This window comes from Psittacula echo (assembly GCF_963264785.1).
Source record: "Psittacula echo genome assembly, chromosome: 5".
Taxonomy (NCBI): domain Eukaryota; kingdom Metazoa; phylum Chordata; class Aves; order Psittaciformes; family Psittacidae; genus Psittacula; species Psittacula echo.
In genome coordinates this window covers 31,443,895-31,467,878 of record NC_137739.1, presented here as the reverse complement: position 1 = coordinate 31,467,878, position 23,984 = coordinate 31,443,895, and the positions used below count along the sequence as shown (strand labels likewise).

Below are 23,984 nucleotides of genomic sequence, written 5' to 3'. Positions count from 1 at the left end.
GGCAGCCCCCCCCCTCCCCCCAAGGCACCTCTCCCTCTGGCCGCCGAGGCTCGAAGCCCCGCGCACCGCCTGCTTTCGCGGAGACGGCGGCACCCGAGGCCCAGCTGGACACACCGGCCCCGTCTGTGGGGGCCGCAGCCCACGGCGGCTGCGGGCGAGCCACTGGTCCCTCTGCGCTAACGCCCGCCGGCACAATTCAGGCGTCCATCTCCTCTGGCCGCGCCACCCAGGACCAGCCGCAGGAGGAAGGCCGCCCTGCCTGGGGCAGCCGCCTCAGGGCGAGCCCGGGGCCGCGCATTCCCCTCCCTCACTTCCTCCCTCCGCGCGGTGCCCACCGAGCGGCCCGCGGCGTCCCTGTGTGCCGCAGCCGGGCGGCCCCCCTGGGGCAGGAAATGGCGCCCGGCTCCCTCGCTCCCCTGCTGACGCATTAGCACCTCGCTCCCCGCTGTACAAAATGGCGGCCGCAGCCCCGAACCCAGCATAACAGAGACGCCATGAAGCTGCGGGGCGGGACCACGGGCGTCTAGCCAATGGGCATTAGGGCCGGGCCTGGAGGCTGCCAATGGCGAGCCAAGGCGGTGACGCACGGCGCGGAGCTCCCAATGGGAGGGGTGGTGGTGCTGTGCGCGAGGCCCGCCCGCGCGGCTCGGGGCGGTGCTGAGGCGGGCGGGCGTTGAGGCGGCCGTTTCCTGTCCTGGTGCATGGTGGTCGGACGGAGGAATTGTTGGAAAATTTCTCGGCGAGGTTAGTATATAAATGTGTTTTTACCCAGTGTGCCTTATTCTAACCACCGCCATCTCCGGCTGGGGTGCTGCACCGCCGCGGGCCGCCGCCACGGGCCTCGCCTGCCGCAGCAAGCGCAGGCAGGCGGCGAGGGGCAGCGAGCGGGGGCAGCGCCGGCACCGACCCACACGAATAAAGCCGCGGCTCCGTCGTCCGCCTGCTCCGCGCGGCCCAGCCCCTTCCGTCCCCTTTCTCCTTCACTGGGCCTGTCCGCGCCTGCCCGCCGGCAGCCCGCACCGCGGGGCGCGCCGAGCCCGCGCCGTCTCAGCCGCCGCCCCCTTCTCGTCCTTGCTCTCGGGGGGCGCCGGCCGCCCCAGGCCGGCCGTCCTCTCGTGGGTGCGGGGCGCCCGTTAGCTTCTGCCTCAGGGCGGGGAGGGGTGTGCAGATGCGCACCGTGCCTCGCTCCCACGTCGCATGAATCTAGCTTCTTACTTATTTTTACTTTTTTTTTCTTTTTTCGTTTTTTATTGTGTCGTTTACATTGTGACGAAGAGCAAGCTTGCAAAGCGGTTTTAATTGTCTCCAGAGCTCGCTCGGCCTAACGTGCGGCTCGGCCCGCACGCGTTTGGGAAGGAGCCGTGCGCTTTTCTCGCACGAAGTTGCTTATTTTTCGACGTTGCCGTGTTGTGCCGTGCTAGCACAGGAGAAGGGCTTGCACAGAGCTTGTGAAGCCGTCCGATTTAGTTCATCTCAACTCGCGAAAATACCACGCAAAATAATTTTGAGCGTTTTACAGCTGCTTTTACTTGTCGTGTCCTTCAGCATATTTTGTCTAGAACTTCGCATAGAACACAATGCCGAGAAAGTGTTTTTTTTTTCTTTTTTTTTTTCTTTTTTTCCTTATGAGGTCTTAAATGCGGTGTTCCTAAAGAAAAAATGAGGTGACTTTAGTACTAGTTAAGTTTGTTGTTAAAGCAAGCCTGCGGTTGAGCAGTTCCAGTTGTGTATAAAATCTCTTACGGGTTTGGCTTGATCTGTCAAAGAAGTACACTTGGCGTTATATGCAGAGCTATACTAGTACTTTTAAGGAACGTTATTCCTTGTTCCAGTGATACAAAAGCTTCAACCTGACAGACTTTAAAAGAAAATGTTTTCTCTTGTCATGCAGTACTCTCAAGATTCGGTTTCAGGTGTTGTAAATCTGTTGAACCGCAGAGGACTATGTGCAAGGTATTTCTTTTGTAGTTTCGAGATGATTGTACCTGAAAAATTACGTTTGTCCTTAACTAGTAGATTTTTAAGAGAAGTAGTGTCTGTGCAGTAGATTTTAGCTTCTTTGTGTATTTGCCGTAGGGCTTTAGCATGGCAGACTACAATGCAACTGTATTTTGATAGCTTGTTTCTTCGTATCTCATGCATTAAAGTCTTGAGTTTTCAAGCTGTATATTTGTCAGAAGCTATTGGTCTGAATCACTGCAGAAAATAAAACTCAGGACTTGTAGTCAAGTAATATGTATGACTGCTTGGTAATAGATCGCAGCTTAAATGAGATGTAAAAATAAACAATTTTGAGAAATTTATTTCAAATTGCATAACTTACATAAACTATTCTCACTACTGTAATGGAATAATGATTCATTTCCAGTATCCTATCTGAGGAAGAGTTATTTTGCCTTATATTAAAGGCTCAAATAAAGTAAATGCTTCAGCAAGTGTAATATTTTATTTAGCTAGAAAGTCACAGGAGCTTCACTCTGTCATGCCTGTGTAGCATTTGATACTTCAACGTCAAGATACTTCAATGTCAAAATACTTCTGTCATGAGCTGGCAATCCCTTTTCTCAGAGGAGACAAGCACAGCAATAATAATGAAGTGATGACTAGTCCCTGGTAATAGATGCCAAAATGTTTGTCTCTAGAATATCTCAAATGATATATTGTTCACCCCAGCAGTTTGCTGCTGACCCACACTTTGCTGTTATGTACTGTCCAGGAGAAGGGTCCTGGTAGTTTGTGCGGCGCACAGGTCTGTCACAGGCTGGTGCTGTGCCTGCTCACAGCTGTATTGCTGGAGTGGGCTGCCTGAGGGCTGCTTTCTCACCCACGGGTCTCGTCGATGTGTGGAGGGATTAGGCTGAGGGTTCTGTTTGTTTCACTTCGGTGGTGGAAATGGTATTTCGCTGGACACTGTTTTCTGGGCATAGCTTAAAACATTGTGTGTATGCGTGCAAACTTAGCATTTGTCTTAAAATGTGTAGGTTTTGTTTTAAAATAAAGCTAAAAAGATGAAAGTTTTGAACTGGGTTGCTTCTTTTACAGTGTAATTTGGCTTCATTTAGGGTGCAGGATGTTGATCTTTTCGTGCTGTTGCATGTAAATTTTGGCCTTAAGAGTTTTGGGTTAAAACATGCTCTCAGCATAGTTGGAGTCTCTGAGAAACATTGCTATTAAATCCTGAGGAGTCTTTAATTGGCACCTTCGCAACTATTTTTTTTCCAAAGCACAGGACTGAGCTGAATTTGGATGAGTTTCCACACACAAAGCAAGCAGCACATTCCTGATAATCAGGGCAGTTCTTCCAGTTTCAAGAGTTTTAATGGACAAAAGGGAAGTGCTCGCGAGGAAGATCTAACTCAGTGCTCTTGGAGTCCCAATTCCTTCATTAGTCTTTTCCTGTTTGCATTTTGACTTGCAACCTCTTCCTTGATCACCCGTGTGATTTCTGCTTCTGATGTTCTCTTTTGCAACTTCTGCTGGCTCTGACATGTGCTTGTACATACCATAGCATCTCAGGCCAATCTTTGCCTTTGCCACTGATTTTCTTCCTGTGTTAAATCTATTGTGCATTTCTACAGCTCAACAGCAGGCTTTCTGCTCTTCTTGTGTTAATTGGTGGGTAGTTTGGGTTTTAATCTCTTCTGGGCTGGAAGAAAGAGTGCATGAACTGGATAGTCTCTTTCTGGGCCTAGTGCCACAAAAGATCCCAAAGCACAGAAAGAAGGTTTCTGCTTAGATTATCGATGGGATGGGCTGTGATCTGAAGAGATGGATCGTTTTCTGGAATGTGAGAATTCAGCTCTGAAATGCAAGTTCCTGTAAATAGAGGTGCGCATGGGTATTGCTCTGACGATTGAGTGAGGAATTAGAGGGAGGTGCCTGTCCGTGGACACCACATTTCTGGGGAAGGGGAGAAGGAAGCCTCACTCATGGCACAATGGGGTTTATGGGGTTTTGTCTCTACCTGAAGTCTGTAACTTGATCTGCCCTTAGTTGTGTTTACTTAAGGGAGTATGGTTTTGGTCCTCTGTGCCTCACGTACTTAAAACCCGAATTGGACTAAATTAGTAAATGCTTCCAATGACTTAGTCTGCTAAAATTTTCTGGGTTACTTTGCTTTTTTAATTGTATAGTGGGATTGTACTCTGCTCCACCAAGATAATACTTGTTAAATAAATGCTCCATTTTGAAGGGAATTTACAGTTCCAGCAAGTTCTATGATATTCAAAGTTGACATCAGTGTTAACTTACAACTAACTTGGTGCTTCCCTCAGTCGTCATTTTACTGTCTGCTGAATGTTTTCCTCTGTATACACTTCTTGAGTTAATGCTCTTGGACTTCATTTCTGATAACAGACACGTCTAGAATTGGAAGATGGATCTGGTTTTGCAAGTTAATTGGTGTTGCCTATACCCTAATTGTATTCATACTGAGCTAACATGGCACTACACAGAGTTTCTTAGAATATACCATTCTAAGTATAGAATATACCATAATATATATAATAGACCATTCTGGTACCATTTTTGGTATGGTACACCAAGTGTGCCATTTTTCAATTTACATTTGTAATTCAGGGTAAAGGTTGGCAGTCCGTTGGCAGTCCATTTGCTGTTCATTTAGTTCCTGAAATACAAGCATAGACTAAAAAAACCACTGCTGTTAACTGTTACAGCTAACACTGATACATTTGTAATGCAGTTATTAGATTACTAATTAACTCATAACCACACAAAACAACCCACTCAGAATTCCCTGTTTTGTTGGCACTCTCAGTGGATTTGCAGGATTCCAAGGGGCACAGCCAGGATTGTTTTGGTGATGTAAATTAGACACTTTTGTGATTTCTTGACAACGAAAGAGAGCTAGAAGTCTGTTTGACATGACAGTAAAACATTGATAGAAATAGTTAGTCTCATTTCTTTTGGATTTTTGGCCCTTAAATATTCACCTATTCTCCAAACATTCCTAGTTTTATTTAAAATGTTCACCAATGTAACTGAAAGGTTTATGATTTAAGGATTAATCCTGACATGCTTCAGAATTTAATGGTATTCATTTGCTGTAGATAGGCATTAGTGCTCATTTATAGGAGTAATTTGAATACAATGCTGACATGCATCATCTGTATGCCTTCTTTGTATAGCTGGGACTTCGTGTGTCTATATGTGATACACACACAAAAAACAGCCCCCAAAAGCCAGTAGATTTAAAAATACAGGTTTGTTGATTAAGTGTGTCTCTTACTTTGTGACTTCTGAGGGGAAAATCCACTTGGAATGAAACCTAGCGCTTTGTTTCACTAATGTGTGCTAAAATAATTTAAAGGGTTTTGGTTGTTTGGTTTTGTTAGTTTGTTGAATTTTTTTTTCTTTTTCCTTTGAAGTTTAAAGGTGTTTTTCAAATATAAAACAGAAAATCAGGTAACCTGTCGTAGCTTAAGCTTTTTTCTGATCTGAGGCCCAACATTCATTTTCTGAGTGTGGATAATATAATTATTTATCCTTACTGGATTTCTTTTCTATTAAAAATAATTTATTAGTAGTCAGTCTGCAGTAAGGAAATGGGGTTTGCTTTTAGAAAAGAAGGGAGACTGAGCATAGGTTATACAAGTTTGGCTGAGTTGAGAGAAACTCGCTGACTTGTTTTGGTACATGAGTTATGTTATTTCTGTTGCAGTATACCTGCAAACCATCTCATACACACACACGTTCTGAATAATGTGTGTTTGCAGTCGTATTTGAATTTGATGTTTCTATACAGATTATATGTCCCGTTCTCAAGCAAACCCTATACAGCACTGTATTAAGAATAATGGTCTCATGAGTGCATTGATCACTAACCAGGTGCGTTAGTATACTTTTCTGTACTTCAATAAAATTTTCCAGATCCTGATCTCTGTACCTCTGCAAATGATGCTCTATGGATCTCAACTGCTTGTTACGTTTCACGCAGGATTTTTGGAATTTGATCTCTCCGAAGACTTCCAGATCTGTTTCAGATCTCTGGCTCAGGAAGCTGTGCTGGTGGCTGAAGTAGTTACTTAGAAGCAGTGCTGTTGTAATAGTACTGCCCAAAGCAAATGTGATAATTGAGCTAAGCATTTCCTAGTCCCAGAGCTGCAGCATAAGTTTAATTAGCTTTCTGTCAGCACTTCTGACAGTTAATAAACTGATGGAACTACTCTGACCTCCATTGATTAGCCATTAATTTCTTCTTTAATATATTCAAGGAACATGTGAAGTTAGCAGTCATATTTGGGATCAACCTGAGCCTTCTCTGCATGTGTAGGACCTCTTAGTGGGTGGCTTTCTGATATATGGGTCTTTTTTGAGTTCCATGTATTCAAAAAACAGAGCAGTCTTAGCACTCCCACAATGTGAAATGGCACACAGAATGCATGATCTTGTAATATTAAAGATTTGTAAACATTCATTATTTGCACTGGTGGTGATTTTTTGTTTGGTTTTTTTTTTTTATATTTTATAAAATGCAGGCATTGATCTCTGACAATACTTTTAACATTCACAATTTGTAGATGACCTTCACAACGTAAACTGCATATATGGTAATGACAATAAGGGAAAAAGATTGTTGGAACATGAAGTAATTATATGTGGCTAAATATGGTTCTTACTGTTCACAATGAAGTCAGAAGGGTTGTTCTTGGTTATGGCAGTAATAAATTTGTTCTTGCATTTGTATGTTATTTCTGAAGATACCAAACTCTGTGGCATTGAATTAGTCTGGAACTGCATTATAATCAGGATGCATCTCTGGTGGAACAGAAAGGTTTCTGCAAAAAGAGTAAAAAGAAGCCTTGAGTTTGACTGCAAACCTCTGTTCTGGGCAGTGAATCTCTGCAAGTTAGCTGTGTTGCCACTCATAGAGTATACATCATACTTACGCAACTGACGGTGCTAGCAGCCTCAATTAGGTTCTTCTCCAGGGCCAGGGTTAGAGCCTGTGGTTCATAATTCGCAACAGTTCTTTGCTGTCTAGAAAATAATTTTGTCATTCGCTAATAAACTCTGTATTTTACCCCTTTATGTGAATGCAACTGCTGTTATAATATTCATCAGTCGAGGTTTTTGTTTTGTATTTCAGCCTTGTTTTTATACCATGGAGGATTGATGTGGTGGAAATTGCTTTTTAATTATGTTTTGCTTGTGTTTACAAGAGACCAGAAAAAAATACAGTAAAAGATGTTAAGATTATAGGAGAAAACATGTAGAAATTTATAAATGTCTAACAGTTTATTTTTATTCACTAAAGGTTGATTTGAGCAATTATAGCGTGAAATCAGTGTTTCAGTGCAATGGTAAGATACTGAGAAAGGCAAGGGCTGGTGATGAAGAAAGAAATCCATGTATCATGTATTGAAGCCTTTGATCAAAGCATCCCCAGTATCTGGATATAATTTCTGATCCTGCTACAGATTTCTAGTGTAAAACTGGAAAATATTATCATACAGGTGTATATGGGAATATAAAGAAGTAAGACTTTAGAGAGCCTTATTTCTGCTATGTTTTTATTTCCGAGCTTACAGCTGTCAAATTACTTTATATAACATTTGGGTCCTCTAAAAAACTTTGTCTGGGCTAGTTTTTCAGCTACATCAGTTGTTTTTTACACTGAGATCTAGGAGGCTGTAATGCATGTTAATTACCAGTTGAAGTGCGTTTAACCAGAATGTTAATTGTAGGTGCTAATTTTGATTTTTCAAATATTTGTTAATCAGACTAACTATGTTACTGTGCTGACATATTTGAACTTCTTTTGGGATCCAGCTTTGTCAAACATGGGAGTGCAGTTTCCTAAAATTTCTTAATGAAAGCTTCAGGATTGTGGCGTTATGTGTTACTTGCCATTCTGCTGTCCTGGTTTTGTTTTTGTTTGTTGTTTTTACAAGTTTTATAAAATTACAACAGTTTTGTACATTACTTAGAAGAGTATTAAAGAATAAAAGTGATATTTCTTTTCAAATGAAACAAATGGGTATTATTTTAAACTTCCCAGTACTATCTGCACAAGGAGGGTGAACAATCACAAGGTTGCTGAATGTCTGGAGTAGCATTTTTTTCTGACTTTCTTTTCCAGTTCTTTCTTCCTGCACATTCTAGATTGCATTTTACAACCATAAATTTTCTTCCATGACTGCTGTTACAAACTTCATTCCATTTCATGTTAATCATCCTCTAAGCAGCAATATCTTTCTGTTTTGTTTAGTTTTGGGGTTTTTTTCACCCTCTCCAAGGAGTTTCTGCTACTGTCACTGCAGATCTTTTCCTTTGTCCAGTGGCATAGTTATTCTTTAAGTAGCAAATTCCTGCTATTTTCCAGCTGTTGTTTGCCACAAGCTCCACTGTATGGGGTCTATTCGTGCTGTCCTCAAGCTGCCAGAGTTCCCAGGTGCCCCAGACCCACTTTGTGCTCCATGGCAGCATGCCTTCTGCTGACTATGCTTTCCATCTGCCTAAATCCCACCTGATACTAGTTGTTCGATTCCTAGTTTTCAGCAGAGACTCTTGTTTCCAGTTGCTAGATTGAGTTGAAAAATGTATGAAAAATAGAAGAAGTGCTCTGTAGATAGGCAACTTGATGAAGTCTTCATGAAAGATCCATAATATTTCGCCAAAATCTCTTTTTTTACCTTCCTCCCCACCCCTGTCTGGTTTCTGAGTGTTGAAAATTTAAAGCCTACTTGAGTTCGCAGTTTTTTCTGTTCAGAGAATTTGGGGGTCTTGGTGGGTTTTTAAATACAAATTGCACCTATGTACTAGGCTGGATGGCATATTTTACCTATCAGCATTATACTGGGGGTTTACATCGCTTGTGCAGCTTTTGTCAAAAAGCATAGTAAAGTCTGCAGTGTGCATCATGAACTGCTTTTGTTTTGTAGCTAATAGTGCGAGACTTGTTTCAGCATCACTTCTTGTGACTGGCTGTTGTTTCCACTGTTTTCAGAGACCTTTTCAGTCCAGTCGTGTTCTGTCTCACGCTGAATTTTTTTATGGGGAGTATCTTAACCATCTAAAAGGATGGTAAAGTTTTCTTTGCATGAATACCATAGGAGTGTTTCGGTGACTAATCATTTCAAGAATGCAGTTTGCATTATTGTCCTTGTGAAAGTCTTCCAGAATGTCGTCATTCATGTGCCTTTGAAAACTGGAATTTGTGTATCATCTGTGAAGATTTGCAAGACTTCACGAAGTCAGGTCTGAAATTTTCACTTCAATGAGCACCTCATGACTTAGCCTGTACTTGCTTATTTTCTGTAGGACAGCTCTTGAGATTAAGTAGCATACCCATGAACAAATCTTGTTGAGCAGCCATCCGAGGCCCTACCCCAGGGCTCATGTATTTTCCTAAAAAATGGATGCTTTCAGCTGCTTTTTGACTAATGAGGCGCAATATTTGAAGTGGGTAAAGGAAATCTTTCTCTCTCAGGTTCCTGCTGACGAAATTCCTGGCAGACAGGAGGCTTAAAGAAAAAGCTTAGTGATCCAGATGCACAGAAATAAATGCAGTGAGGTGGATTAGGGGAAGAAGATGGTGAGATATGGATTGGAAAAAGGATGAAGGCAAATTTGCTGGAAGCTGAGGAGAAAGCAGTGTATAAACCAGTTAGCAGAAAAGAAAGGGAAGAGAGTGACTAAAGCTGAGGTGAGGGAAAAGACTTGAATTTGGTAAAAACAGAGTGGTTTCAAAAAAGCAAGGTAAATGAATAGAAGTATGATAGGAGGCTAGATTTGCAGGATGGATGATGTACCAACAGCATGGTGATACTGTTTTAAGTGTATGCAATATCAAAATGATTAGATACCACAGAACACTTCAGGTTGGAAGGGACCTTCAGAAGTTGACTAGTTCAGCCCTGATCAGTGCAGGTCTGATGAGATTAGGCTGCCCAGGGCTGTGTCAAGTTGAGTCTTGAACATCTGTGAGTATGAAGAGTCTGTAACCTTTCTTGGCATCCCATTCCTGTGTGTGACCACACATACAGAAAAAAAGGCAATGCTGTGGCAGCAACATCTCTGTGGTAGAGACATTTCTCTAAAACATAGGCCAACTTTATAGCTCCTTTGGTCCTTTCCCCCTCCTTTTCCTCAGAGCTCACAGCCCTGTCTGGTTAGCCTGTCTTCTCCAGTGGAGAGGAAGAAAAGAGGCTGAAAGTGAGCAGCACATCCACTTTTGGCTGACTGTGTTCATCCCTGCACAGCAGAATGGCAGAGCAAACCTGCTGCATCACCAAAGAGTGAAGGAAAGCTGTGGTTTTGCTGTTTGGGAGTGCTACAGTCTCCATTACAGGGGATATACTTCTAAGATGGATCTGAACATGAACTGTCTTGAGACAAAGAGGCAAGAAGGTGATAGACAACAGTGTGATGGACATGTAGAGCAGACTACCAGTAAGATAAGACCTGGGGACTAGTTGCAGGAGTTGGTGTAAACATGAGAGTATTCTAGATGATTTTGACAAGAAAGACGGGATTGTATTTGAGAAGAGGGGTGTGCTGGAAATTTGGTTCCATAAGACTAGCTGAAGGAAGCTGGTACTTCAAGGAGAAGGGATGGAGCTGGGGGTAAAAAGCTAGTGGAAGGACAGAGGATTGAGAAGATACATTGGAAGGGATAATTTTAAGGGTGTTGGAAATGGGAGAAAACAGTAACAGTCTGTGTAAGTCACAGCACGTGGTTGTCCAGATCATCTGAAATAGATGAAAGTATTCTGCTGTGTGCAGCAGTAGTTCACTGTTGATTTTTTTTTTTTTACTGTGTGATAACTATTAATCAGCTGTGCTACAATAACAAACACTGTAAAATCATTTAAACTGATACTTTTGCTCCTTTAGCCCTTGAATTTATCTTTCATTAGATTTCTTTTTCTTCCAAAATAGCCATTGACCCTTTAAGTGAATGGCTCTACTCTGACTCTTCGAGGACTTCACAGTTGTCTCTGTTGAGTGGCTTCATCTCTGCTTTCCCAAAGTTGAGAGAAGAGGCATAAGCCCTGGAGGAAGGATATTATTCTATTTTAAAGGTAGATAGTATATTTAAGATGCTTGGGGCTTCTTGAAAGGTACTTTGTACATGAAAGAGAATACTCTGAAGTAGACCTGAACTGAAAGGCTTTTGAGATGCAGTCCCTGCTGTTACTGTAGCCTTTCTTCAATGTGTGAAATGGTCTACCTACTTTGCAGCCTACTTCCATGAGGTGTCCTGAAAATTGAACGAAAAACACTGACAACACCGAACACTGTTAGCAGTTAAGACAGACAGCCTCTGTGCACCATTAGCAGCTGATATGGTAATGACTTAATTTAACTTGCTAGCTACAAGCTGGCAGTACCTCCAGAGCAGCAGTCCCTGTAGACTGGTCTGGAATAAAACTTGTTTTTTGTTGATGCTAGTTTATTTTTTTTAACTGCGTCCGTTTTCTCATTTTATTTGCTGCACAGTACATGAGTGCTGAGGGTAGGGCCGCTTCAGTGCTTGTTTAAGCTGATCCTGTAGCTGCAGCATGTTGTCCCATTTTTGGTTTACGAGTAAAATGCGTTCTAAGTAAGCATTTTGTCCCTATTTTGAGATGGGGGGGATAAATGAGTAATAGGGAAAGAAGTTACTTGTCCAAAGTCACTAATGTGGATATGGCAGAGGAAGGGATTGCGCTCAGGATCTCTTAAGTCCATGCACAATTCCTTGTCCCTTATAGTCCCTTATAGTATCTTTAAAATAAGTAGCTATTTAATTTTCTTAAGAAATCTAGTATAAATGCAATGTAGTCTGGATGGGTTCTCTGCTCTGGCTCTTTTTCTGTTGTGTTACATCTCTTTTAGAGACCTCATTTTCTATGAAAGCTTCTTGTCTTTTATAACCAAAAAGTTGCTGGGAACAAGAATTTCCTATCTTCCTCTGGATCTCTCACACCGCTTTTGAATTATATTTTGGTTTCTATCTTAACTGTATCTTCTTTTTAATGCTTAGAGTTGTTTAAGGTTCCCGTTTTTTATTGAAAGTCTATATTTTAGTTAATGTTTCAGATATTATGTAGGATTTTAATCTTAGAAAGCATATTTCTCACTGAATTGGTAAGTGATTATTAGTAACATTTTTTCTTATGATTTTCAGTGTAGCACATGAAAAAAACTTGCTTTTTTTCCACAGGAGGCTTAAAACCTTCCTAAAGTTACACTTCTGATTTTCTTTAATAGACCATACCTATTCCATTAATTGGTCTTTCAACAGTTAACTAAATTGTCAATAATATTCTCACACATGCCAAGTCAATTTAGACTGCTGGTCAATTTCAGGAGGTAATGTGGGTACTTGGTATAACATCACATTAAAAGTTGGCAGGGTTTAGACTGTAAGTGGTCCATCTGCTTTGTGCACAGCACTCAGGTTAAAGCACTTCAGACAGCAAAAGCAGCAGAGCTGCAGCTGCTGGGTGTAGGTCCACTTTTTCTCTGCTAAGAAACTTAGAGATGCCTGCCTCTCTAGGAGATCGTCTGGTTCATAGTCATTTGGATGTATTTGGAAATGTTGCTCGGGTATAATTTTCAACTACTAAATTAGTGTACCAAACCTTTTAAATACTGCAGGCACAGTGGCGTACCTGAATGGTCTAATTCTGCTTTCATTATTCTTTAGTTTTGATGTAAGCATGAGTTTCTCGGTGGTCTTTGAGATCATTGAGTTGCTTGTTCAAGGTCAGATTTCTGGATTCTAGAGGTAAAAGCAGTTTAGCTTTTTAGAAATGTAAGTGAATTAACAAATGAGATTATTCTTCTCAGCCTTGAATTATAAAAAAGCAGGTCATAGAACCATGCTAAGATTAAAAACTTTGGTTGTTTATTTGTAACCTTTTTGTGATATTATCTAACTACTTCTTATTGTAAGAAAAAGTCTTGACTATCAAGGGATTGTGGGGGGGAGGAAGTTGTTTTAATGCTGTGTAGCCTAGATTGCAATTCCATATGATTTCTCTCCCTTCCCTACATCTAATGTTACATTAACTCAAGGGCCAGCATTTTTGTTGTTGTTTTTTAGGGGGGGTTTCTGTGTTGGTTGTGTGTGTCCTCTCCTCCCCTCCTTGCCCATCGTGTAAGCCAACATCTGAGTTAGTAAAATGCAATGTTACATATTTCCTTTATAGCTTCTTAATCTAATAATACCAAAAAATAGTAACAGCCTGTCAGGTTCAGTAGACTTTTTAATCTCTCATATGGAAACACGGTAGAAAATTGGGTATCCAAAGGGCTAGCTGTATCTGGTTCTATGAGAAGCACGTATTCACTCACTAATCCTGTTGCCCTGTTAATACATTCTGTCATGAGATACTTTATTATAATTTTCAAGGAGGGATTTTTTTCTGTTTTATTATTTTTTTTAAAACCTAGAAACCTTCCTGGGAAGTTTAGGTAAATAATTGGATCATTTGCTCAGACTTACTAGTAGTGTATTTCCCAGCGTTTGATAGATTCTAAACTTCTTACTGGCACCAGGGAAATGTTTAATTTATTTTGTTAAAGCCCTGCTGTTGTCATGGATGACCATGGGTGAATTAGAATCATAGAATTATAGAATAGTTAGGGTTGGAAAGGACCTTAAGATCATCTAGTTCCAACTCCCCTGCCATGGGCAGGGACACTTCACACTAAACCATGTCACCCAAGGCCTCATCCAATCTGGCCTTGAACACCGCCAGGGATGGAGCATTCACAACCTCCCTGGGCAACCCATTCCAGTGCCTCACCACCCTCACAGTAAAGAATTTCTTCCTTATATCCAATCTAAACTTCCCCTGTTTAAGTTTTAACCCGTTACCCCTTGTCCTGTCACTACAGTCCCTGATGAAGAGTCCCTCCCCAGCATCCTTGTAGGCCCCCTTCGGATACTGGAAGGCTGCTATGAGGCTCCTTTGGATTTTCCTGAGCAGCTCCTTATCCATCCAAGGAGGTCTCCTGGCCCTCTTGCTGCACTTCCTTCTAGTTGGGATGCAACACTCCTGAGCTTGTAGCAGGTGATCCTTGAATAACAACCAACAGTCTTGGGCCCCCCTGCCCTCTAGGGCTATATCCCATGGAACCTTACTAAGCAGGTTCCTGAAGAGGCCAAAATCTGCTCTCTTGAAGTCCAGGGCAGTGAGCTTGCTGCACGCTCTTCTCACTGTCCCAAGGATCTTGAGTTCGACCATCTCGTGATCGCTGCAACCAAGGCTGCCCTGGAGCGTCACATTTCCAATGAGCCCTTCCCTGTTGGTGAGCACGAGGTCAAGCATGGCACCTCTCCTTGTCGGCTCCTCTGTTACTTGCAGAAGGAAGTTATCTTTCACACAATTGAGGAACCTCCTGGATTGCTTGTGCCGGGCCGTACCATCCATCCAATAGATGTCAGGGTGGTTGAAGTCCCCCATGAGAACAAGGGCCTGTGAGCGTGAGGCTTTTCCTATCTGTCTATAGAGTGCTTCATCTGCAGATTCCTCTTGATCAGGCGGTCTGTAACAGATCCCCACAGTAATGTCTCCCATCGCTGTTCTCCCTTTAACCCTGACCCACAAACTCTCTGTCGACTGTTCACCCATCCCCAGACAGAGTTCCATACTCTCCAGCCTATCCCTAACATAAATAGCAACTCCCCCTCCCTGGCTGCCAGGCCTGTCTTTTCTAAAGAGCCTGTAACCTTCCATTCCAATACTCCAGTCGTAGGAGCCATCCCACCATGTTTCTGTGATGCCTATTATATCATGCCCCCATAGACGTGCACACATCTCTAATTCCTCTTGTTTGTTGCCCATGCTTTCGGCGTTTGTATAGAGGCATCTGAATTGTCAGCTTTATTTTAATTTTGGGGACAAAAAGATATCATTGCTTATACCATCATTTCCACCATTATTCTTTATACATTGGTTGAATAATTAATGTTTAACTGAAATCTAAATGTGGTTGATGCACTTCAATTTAGTAACTACTACCTGAAGTTCTTAACAGCTCAGTTAACTGAGGTAGTGATATCAACCTATTTCAGATCACTTTTTTTTTTCCTGCTGAAGTGTTTTTCAGGTAAGTCGGTCATTCACTGTGTCTTCTTTATGTGGAATGTAACAGAAAATATTTGTAGCAGCTGTTTAAACATATAATTAAACTTGAATTGTCTTTTACTTCTGGTTCTGTATTTAAATTTTCTGTCTGTGTTTTGTGAATACTTTCTTTCTAGGTAGACAATGTTATTAGCTCAGATAAATCGAGACTCTCAGGGCATGACTGAATTTTCTGGAGGAGGAATGGAGGCCCAGCATGTGACTCTTTGTCTAACAGAAGCTGTAGCTGTGCAAGGTGAATCTCCAGGTTAAAAATCTTTCTACATTTTTGGGGGTTTTTCCTGTTTGAAATTTAGATAAAACTCTAAAACCCACATAGTGTATTCTAAAGGAAAAATGTAACAGAAATTATTCTTAGTTAACTGAGATTAAGTTCACTAATTCTGTAATGAAATGGTATCTTAAGGTAATAGGAGTATAAATGTGCCAAAATAGGAAATATAAATCTGACTTTATTCTCACTATAGTTTTACTATTTTATCCTTTGTAACTCATTTTTATATCCAAGTATGTATTAAACAAGTTGAGTTTTAAAATAGATTGGTGATCTAGGGTTGGTTTAAACTCGATATTTTCTGAGAGCTTCGTTATGATTTTACATGATTAAAAACTTTTCCCAAAATCTGTGTTACTGTACGTAGATTTGTGTTATTAATGACAGGTAGTGGTGTGCAAAAGGAAGTTATCAATGCCAGTATATATATTGTTACTGCACTGTTGACATACATGGCCTAATTATTATTTCTCCTAGAACCTCAGCTTTGTAGTTATTTATTCAGTGTCATGGTAACTTTTTTAGTTAAGGAAAGTAACATTGTAGCTGTCATTTTTACAGAGCAAAATCTTTAACATAGGACCCTAGTGTATGTTTAAAGTTCAAAAAAAAAATAAAGCAAGTAAGACCTATTTCCTATTATTTTTTATAAATAATTATGCTTTAAGGGATGCAGTCATTTCTAGAGGTGGTTGTGATATTTAGGGCTTGATGCTGATAATAGTGAATATTAACTTTTTTCCTTGTTAGATGGTGACAACTTAGAAAACATGGAAGGTGTAAGTTTGCAAGCAGTTACCCTTGCTGATGGCTCCACTGCTTACATACAGCACAATTCTAAAGGTAGGTAAATAACTAGAAGCTGATTGGTATTCAAATCAGATTTCCCTTTTTGACCATCTTTGTATCGTAAACCTGTGTATAGTTATATTGTACTTACTCTTTACCAAACATTATTTTTTGGTGATATTTTAATCCAGAAGGTATCAACTGTGTGTTTAAACTGTGATGGGTGATAGAGAATATTTTTTAAGAATTCTAATTGTGTTTCAGATGGTAAATTAATGGATGGACAAGTGATTCAATTAGAAGATGGTTCTGCTGCTTATGTTCAACATGTATCCATGCCTAAAAGCAGTAAGTGTGATAATAAAAGAAATATATTCTAAAATATGTTTAGTGGTAAATGTTCCATCCCTGGCAGTGTCAAGGCCAGATGGACAGAGCCTTGGGTGACATAGTCTAGGGTGAGATGTCCCTGCCCATGGCAGGGGGGTTGGAACTTGATGATCTTAAGGTTCTTTCCAGCCAAAACTGTTCTTTGATTCTATGAACAGTGTATTACTGATAAATATTTATATTAAGTAATTAATGGTCATTATAATAGCTTGGTTTTTTACTTAATGGAAACAGTTGTGAAGAGATCCTAGTAATCCCAGGTATTTAGTGTTTAATCTTTCCAACTAATGGATTTTTCAAACTGTTGTTGAAGCGTTGTAATTCTTTCTTCCAAACAGGAGACAGCTTGCGTCTGGAAGATGGACAAGCAGTTCAGCTGGAGGATGGAACTACAGCATTTATTCATCACACCTCAAAAGGTAATTCTTTTTTTCAAGTGTGATTTATTACATCAGAGTTCAACGGAACTTCAGCAGTATAAAATATGGTACTGTTTGTAGACTATGATGTCGTTTAGTGTGATTCCTGATGAAGATTTTATGTTGCTTTTACTTTTTGACATCTGCAAATTGTTGAAATGGAACTGGTTCAGTTCCTTATTTGAGCCTCATATAACAGTTACAGAATCAAGCCTGGTGTATTTCACCTTTTTAGCCCAGAATCTCATTAAACTAAGTATATGCAATGTTAGTAGAGAATGTAAGCCCTTAAACAGACTTCAGCAATAATTGCATGTGAAAATGAGAAGAGAAGGCAGGTAAGTATCAGTCAATCCCTCTTAAGCTAAAGAATGTAGAGATTGACTTACATTTTAAAGATCATGCTATTGATGATTTTGTCATTAGGTAGTAGAGCAGAAAACATTGCAGCTGACAGTCAAGAATGCAAATGTCTTTATTTTAAATAATAACTCAGATTTCTGCAGAAAATGGTTAAACTAGTCTTGGAACTAGTACTACTTCTCTACAGAAAGTAGATATTTTAAGTCTGTTTAAACTCGTGTGGCAAGTATTACATTTTACAATCAGCAATACTAGGAGGAGAGAGTATAATAAACAATTTCTTCCTTAAAAGTCATTCTGTATTTTGGGTGTTTCTTTTGCATATTTGCATGATTATGTGTTTAAAATGATCATATCTATGAATTCTAAAATCTGATGAATTGACACCAGAATATGTGTTACATTATTTTCATTTTATTATGGGTGGGTACGAATGGAAAACTTACTTGTGTTCCTGGTTTCCTTTGTAAATAAAGGTGGACTAATATAAAATTAATTTTGCACTTTTATAAAAGCGTGCCGAAATAAAGCTATGGGAGATGTTGTCTTGAAAGAAGTTTTATCAGTGCTATTCATAATAACATTTTAAGTGTTTGTTTCTCATCTATAGTGGCTATATATTTCAACATATATAGGACTTTCGGAGGCATTTCCTAAGCAGCAGTATTCTTGTGTAACATGCAGACATTGCTATTAATTTTCTTCCGTAACAGTTTGTAATATTATTTCTCAGACAGTTACGACCAGAGCGCATTACAAGCAGTTCAGCTGGAGGATGGAACTACTGCCTACATTCATCACACAGTGCAAATGCCACAGTCAGATACCATTTTAGCCATTCAAGCTGATGGCACAGTGGCAGGTCTTCATACAGGAGATGCTGCCATTGACCCAGATACCATCAGTGCTTTGGAGCAATATGCAGCCAAGGTATATTGAAAAACATTTTCTCTATCCATAAAGTTTTAATGTAGCATCATAAGATCATTGGCAGCAAAAGCCAATTGTCATCTAAGAATTAAAATTATAATTAAGAAATAATTTTCTCTGAAATACAGCATTGGAAAGGCGTCTCTTCAGAGGACACTGTTCGGAAAGAAGGACAAAGTTAAATTATTCTTGTTCAGGCACTATTGCTGATTATTTTTTTTCTCCTTGCATTGGGAAGAGCAGGACCTGCTGTACTGGGCAAGGACAGTGCATGATATGAAGTGTAAACCAGACGATTAGTTATTGAGTTTGGAAAATATTCTTTGATCCATACTTTCAATAGTAAAATGTAGCATGATGCTCTGAATTCATGTTGTCCACTTTACTGGACTTCCGTGAAGCGTGATGCAAGTATAATAATGGGTGGTGCAACTTCCATGTCTTTATAGGTTAGCAGTGTCCAAGTTGCTGGATGATCACCATCAGTGCTTGTATTGCTGTAGAAAAAACCAAGTAGAATATATTTTAAAATCTCTCTTCTAGTGTCACTGAGAATTGTCAATTTTTGGAGAAGGCCAGTTAGGATAATTAAATGGCTTATATTCTATTCTTTCCATTATGTTTCTGTCTGGTATAACTGAGAGGTCCTAAGAGAGCCAGTCAGATTGTGTTGTGTTCAGCTACGCCTTAACATTTCATAAAATAAAAAGTAATTTGAGGTTAGTTGAGCAGTAGTGACAAGCTTTTACACTTTCCCTAGCTACTATTTAATTTAGGTTTAAATCAATCATAACTTTGTCCTTCTTAACAAGGAGCTATATTAATCATAATTCAGTGTAAATTTCTATTTTGTGAAGGTGAAGAAGAAAGAGAAGAAATGCAAATTTATTTTTCTTATTTATCTCAACATGTGTTTTTTCAATTCTGTTATGTGAATTTGTTTTCTGTAGTGTACTTATGTGTGTTTAGGAAAAATTCTGTTTGTTTTCTTTAAGCTTTCATCTCAGAACATTGTTCCGAAAGGTACTGCTAGAATCTCTTAGGAAAAGTCAGTAGAAATGAGTTTCCAAGTGTTACACCTGTTTTACATATAAAAGCAAATAACAGCTCAATTGTCACAACCCTGTATTTCTCTTAAAAGGAAAAATGTGGTTTTGTGATTCTACTCCATGTCCATGTATGCTTCATAGTGAGGCAATGTATACTTTTCATAGCAGCTGGTATAGGAACATTGAGAAAGGTACAGAAAGGGGCAACAGTGACAAACAAATGAAATAAATGAGGTAAGTATATGATAGAATATTATAAAATTCTAAGTAGCACAAAGAGAAGTAGTGACTTGTCTTTATCACCAGTGTAAGAACTGGGAAACATCAGAGGAAACTCTCAGGTGACAGGTTCAATAAAAATAGGGGAAGAATACTTTTTCAAAGAGCACAAAGTTAAACCATGGCACTGCTTGTGGGATATTGTGGATACTAAAATGTCCCTGGATTCAAAGAAATAAATTCATAGAAGAAATATGTATCCAGGGCTATTAGGTAGAAACATGTGACTTCTAGTTCAGGAAGTTCCTAAGCCACAAATTGCTTGGAGGTTGGAAGAATATTTTTGGCAATGTATCACTATATGCTTGATCTGTTCTTTAGTCTTCTCTAGCTTCTGCTACTGGCTGTTGTTGGAAACAAAATGGTGCGCTAGATTGACCTTTAGTTTGACTCAGTATAGGTGCTCTTATATTCTTAATTGAAGGCAGACTAAATCTTTCTTTAGAATCTAAGATAGGCATTTAGGAGAAACTCAAAGATCTTTCTTGGAATCCTTCCAGTATTCTCCCAATACTGCAAAAAAGAAGTTTAAAATGTGGTGTCTTGGATTTTTTAACTTCAAAGGTTTTCTCTTCAAAACTTTAAAGAGTGAAGAAAATTTTAAAGGCAGATTCGGAGAATGGTGGTTCTTCTCTGTTCTCCTGTCCTACATAACAGGCAGAAATAGCCAAGATCAGTAGGCTGCCCAAGGTCAGTGTCAAGACTCTGTAAGAGAGTTCATGCAAAGAGATCCAGGAGGACTGCGTAGAAGCTCACTGGAAGTGGTGAAATGTACGTTTTTCATTGTCCCTTGCTTCTCCTTTAGGCATAGTACTACTTTCCCACATCTTGCAGAGTACATGCGAGATGTACTCTTGTACACATCTAGCTAAGAGGACTTAACTAGAGTCCTCTTAATTTTGGACTAAGTCATTGCCACCTCCCTCCAAAAGCAACCAAGGAAAGAGATCATTGCTCTCAGTGAACATAAAGTCAGAAGACATGTAATGGAATTGCAGAGTTTACAACACATAGTTTTCTTCCATGAGCTGTTTCTTGCAATATCCCAGCTGCTGGCAAAGTACAGTTCCTGGGATTTGTGTATGTCTACACATGTGCATGCATATCCCATTTGGATCATTTGTTTTAAGTGGCATTGATGAATTTTTATTTTCATGTCAGCAGTTTCTTTCTCAACAAACAACAGCAAGTTCAGGGTAAACTGATTCAAGTCTCCTGTCTCTGCAGGTTTTTTCCCCTACCTTCAAAAATTCTTCAGGAGAAAGCCCCAAAATGGATAATGTTTCCTTTTTCTAAAACAAAACCCAAACACCTGAGAATTACCTGCTTGCAGACTGTCTTTGCAGTCTCTCTAATGTAAACTTGCCTCTGCATGGGTACTTGTTAGTGTTTTAGTTAAAAGTTGCCAAAAGTAATTATTCACAATGGTCTAATTTAGAAAGATAGCACAGTCTGAAAACCTCTTATGAGACAAGTTCATCTTCAGTCTTCAAGTGAAATGTTGGTAGCTAATGCTTTGAGCAAGATACTTTACACAGCCATTAACATCCGAAGGAACCTGCTGTGACCTACTTAGTGGAAGGGCATAAGCATATCAGCATAATGTAGGTAGTGTTCCTGCCAAACTACTTTAGAGAAAAATAAAATCACTTAGACTAGATTTAAGTGCATCAGTCTCAGGCTTGAGTGTCATGGAGGCAGAAAGCATTGTGAACACCTATTCTCAATACAGAGACAATTAAGGAAACTACGTAAAGTATACTTTAGTTTTTTCTACAGTGGCTAATAAGACACTATTCTTTGAGTTAATGGTTGTGAGTGAGTTTGTGAGGGTTTGGGGTTTTTTTTAAACTGGGTAGTTGTATTTTTGTTTAAATAAAAGTTTCAAATGAAGATCTAATATTCTTTCAAATATTTAAAACTCCTTGGAAAGCAGCAATACTTTTCTCCTCCTGTTTTTAAAAAATAAACCTATGGAGCAATACACAAGTCTTGCTTAGCTGTTGTAATCTGACTAATTTGAGTAGCTGTTGTAATTTCAAATTGAGATGTAACACACTGTCTTATGTCTTATTTTGATTACAAAGGAGTTGTGCTGTTTGAAACAAGTAAATTCTGCTTAACAGAGAGTGTAGAGATCTATCCCTTTTATAAAAGTAAACATTTTATTTTTTGTCAGAATGAAGTATTGTAAAATTAAGTAATGCTTCTTTCAGTCTATTAATTTAACATACTTTGTGCTTGCAGTTTTTCCTACCTTGTTTTAAGACAACTTTGAGATGCTTATTTGAATATTCTATAATGCAGGTGCTACAAGTGGTGATTTCCATGTAAGCTAATGTAAGCTTACATGTGAGCTAATGTAAGCAAATGTAGGATAACCATGTTTTCCAGAGGGAGCTAGAGAGCTATGAAACAATAAACCCTCAGGATCTGTCTGTAACCGTCTGTTTTTTAGATTAATAAAAATAACCTGTAAATGTTTTCCATTTCAATTTTGTTTTTCAGGTGTCTATTGATGGAAATGATGGTGTTAGTGGCACAGGAATGATAGGTGAAAATGAACAAGATAAAAAAATGCAGGTATGTAGCCCAGTACCTGTATTTCTTCTGTTGTGTTTGCCCAGCAGTGTGCATGATAGTCCTGTGTGGCCATGAACTAGGGTCTGCTGCTACCTTTCAGGCATTTTAGATCTCAAACCTATACAGATAGGTCATATGTCTCACTTTGTACAAGATCCTTTCACAGGATTTTAAAAAGATCTTCTAAAGATTACTGTTTTCTGGGAGTTTCTGTTAAAAGGTAATTAAAGTTATGTTGGACTTCTAAGATTTTTCAACCTGACCTGAATATTTTATCAGTGTAAGCATTTCAGAAGTTCTTTTCCAGAGAATGAACTGACCCTTTATGGTCTTTAAAGCAGAACAATGCTGACTCAATTAATGAAGTATTTTCTTCTCAAGAGAGACAATTCCAGGCATATGTCTGGATCTGTTCTCTCTTCACTGATGTTTTTTTTATTCCACTTGCCCTGTTAAAGCCCCTGACTTTTACTGCAGGTTTTGTAAGTTACCAATAGGTAAGAATGTTGCTCATAGTGAATGCTTAAAGCAGCAGAAAAATACTTCCATTTCTTTGTATTCATGTTGTTAATACGTAGGAGTATAAAAATCTTTCAAATGTGAAAACAATAACTTAAAAGTTTAAAGGGCAATGGAAAATACAGGTGCAGCTTCTTAAGATTTTTTTTTTTTTTTTTTTTACCTGTGATTCATAAATTATGTAAGGAGAATTGTGTTTGTTATCATAACATATTTTATTAAAGGAAATGACAAAGCAAAACATATTCTGGGCTTCAAAGAATTATGACCAACAACAAAAAATAATAATAAAACCTCTATTCCCTCACATGCTTAAATTACAATCAGAAATGGAAAAGTCCTTTCATTGTTTTTCCTTTTTGTCTGATTTAAGAGTTCATTATACTGGACAAAGAGGAAAAATATCTTCCAAGGTAAAATACAGTATCTGTAAAAGGAAGAATTATATGCTTACCTCTGACAGTTACCTCAAAAGTGTCTATTCTTAATTTTTATTTCAAAGCTAGGTCACACAATATTTAAAGATGCAGACATCCTACTGTTGCCTGTGTGTCATGACAGTGAAAGGAGAGAATAGTTAATGTGTTATTTATAGTATTGAAATATATTCCTGAAATCAAGAAATTTGGAGGTTTTGCACACTTGTATATTGGAATAGGGATACAACTCCAAAAAAACGCATATTTCAGGGAAGAGTAAGATAAGATCTTGGTTTGTTCTACCTGGAAGTAAGAGTCTATTAAGCTAAATTATCTGTAACTGTTATCAAGTTACATGCTGATTTCAGGCTCAGCCCCAAATCATAGTTAATCTGAAGGGGGATTTATCTTATTCATGTATGGCAACAGAGATGCCACATGGAAATGTGCCGATCTTATGAAGCATTATATGTTCCAAACAAAACAAGATCTGGTATTTCAAAAGACATTGAGGCTTAGTCTCAAGTTCTGACCAACTGAAGGGTCCCAAAACTATCAGTTATGTAGGAAAATCTTAATCATGTTTATGTCTTGATTTAAGTAGATACCTAGTTGTAACTCATTCTGAAATAATACATTACTTCGGATAAAATAGTCTTACATTTAGATATGGTATTAAATAAGTGTATATTCATAAATTTTTAAGTCCACAGGTAACACAAGAACGGAACAGATGTCATACTTTTAAGTAGTCATTCAAGCTTGCATGTGGTTAGATTCTTTTCCACCAAAGGAAAAAAGCATAAAACCTCTTTGTGATTTCTACATGTGAAAACAAAGACTGTGTGCCTAAATGGATATCACAT

General features: G+C 39.2%; 1 protein-coding gene across 3 annotated transcripts in view; it reads left to right on the top strand.

Annotated features, from left to right (window-relative positions):
* The first annotated feature begins 605 nt into the window (after positions 1-605).
* Positions 606-23,984, top strand: part of ZNF143 (zinc finger protein 143) — a 53,587-nt gene continuing 30,208 nt past the window's right edge. For 2 of the 3 annotated variants that reach the window (XM_080617209.1, XM_080617208.1), the window contains exons 1-7: positions 606-744; positions 15,221-15,351; positions 16,129-16,221; positions 16,432-16,515; positions 16,896-16,976; positions 18,073-18,269; positions 22,106-22,180. In XM_080617209.1, the coding sequence (XP_080473335.1) occupies positions 15,228-15,351; positions 16,129-16,221; positions 16,432-16,515; positions 16,896-16,976; positions 18,073-18,269; positions 22,106-22,180 (654 nt within the window). In that variant the 5' untranslated portion in view covers positions 606-744; positions 15,221-15,227. The remainder of the gene's footprint in view (positions 745-15,220; positions 15,352-16,128; positions 16,222-16,431; positions 16,516-16,895; positions 16,977-18,072; positions 18,270-22,105; positions 22,181-23,984) is intronic. The other variant, XM_080617210.1, reaches the window with a different exon arrangement.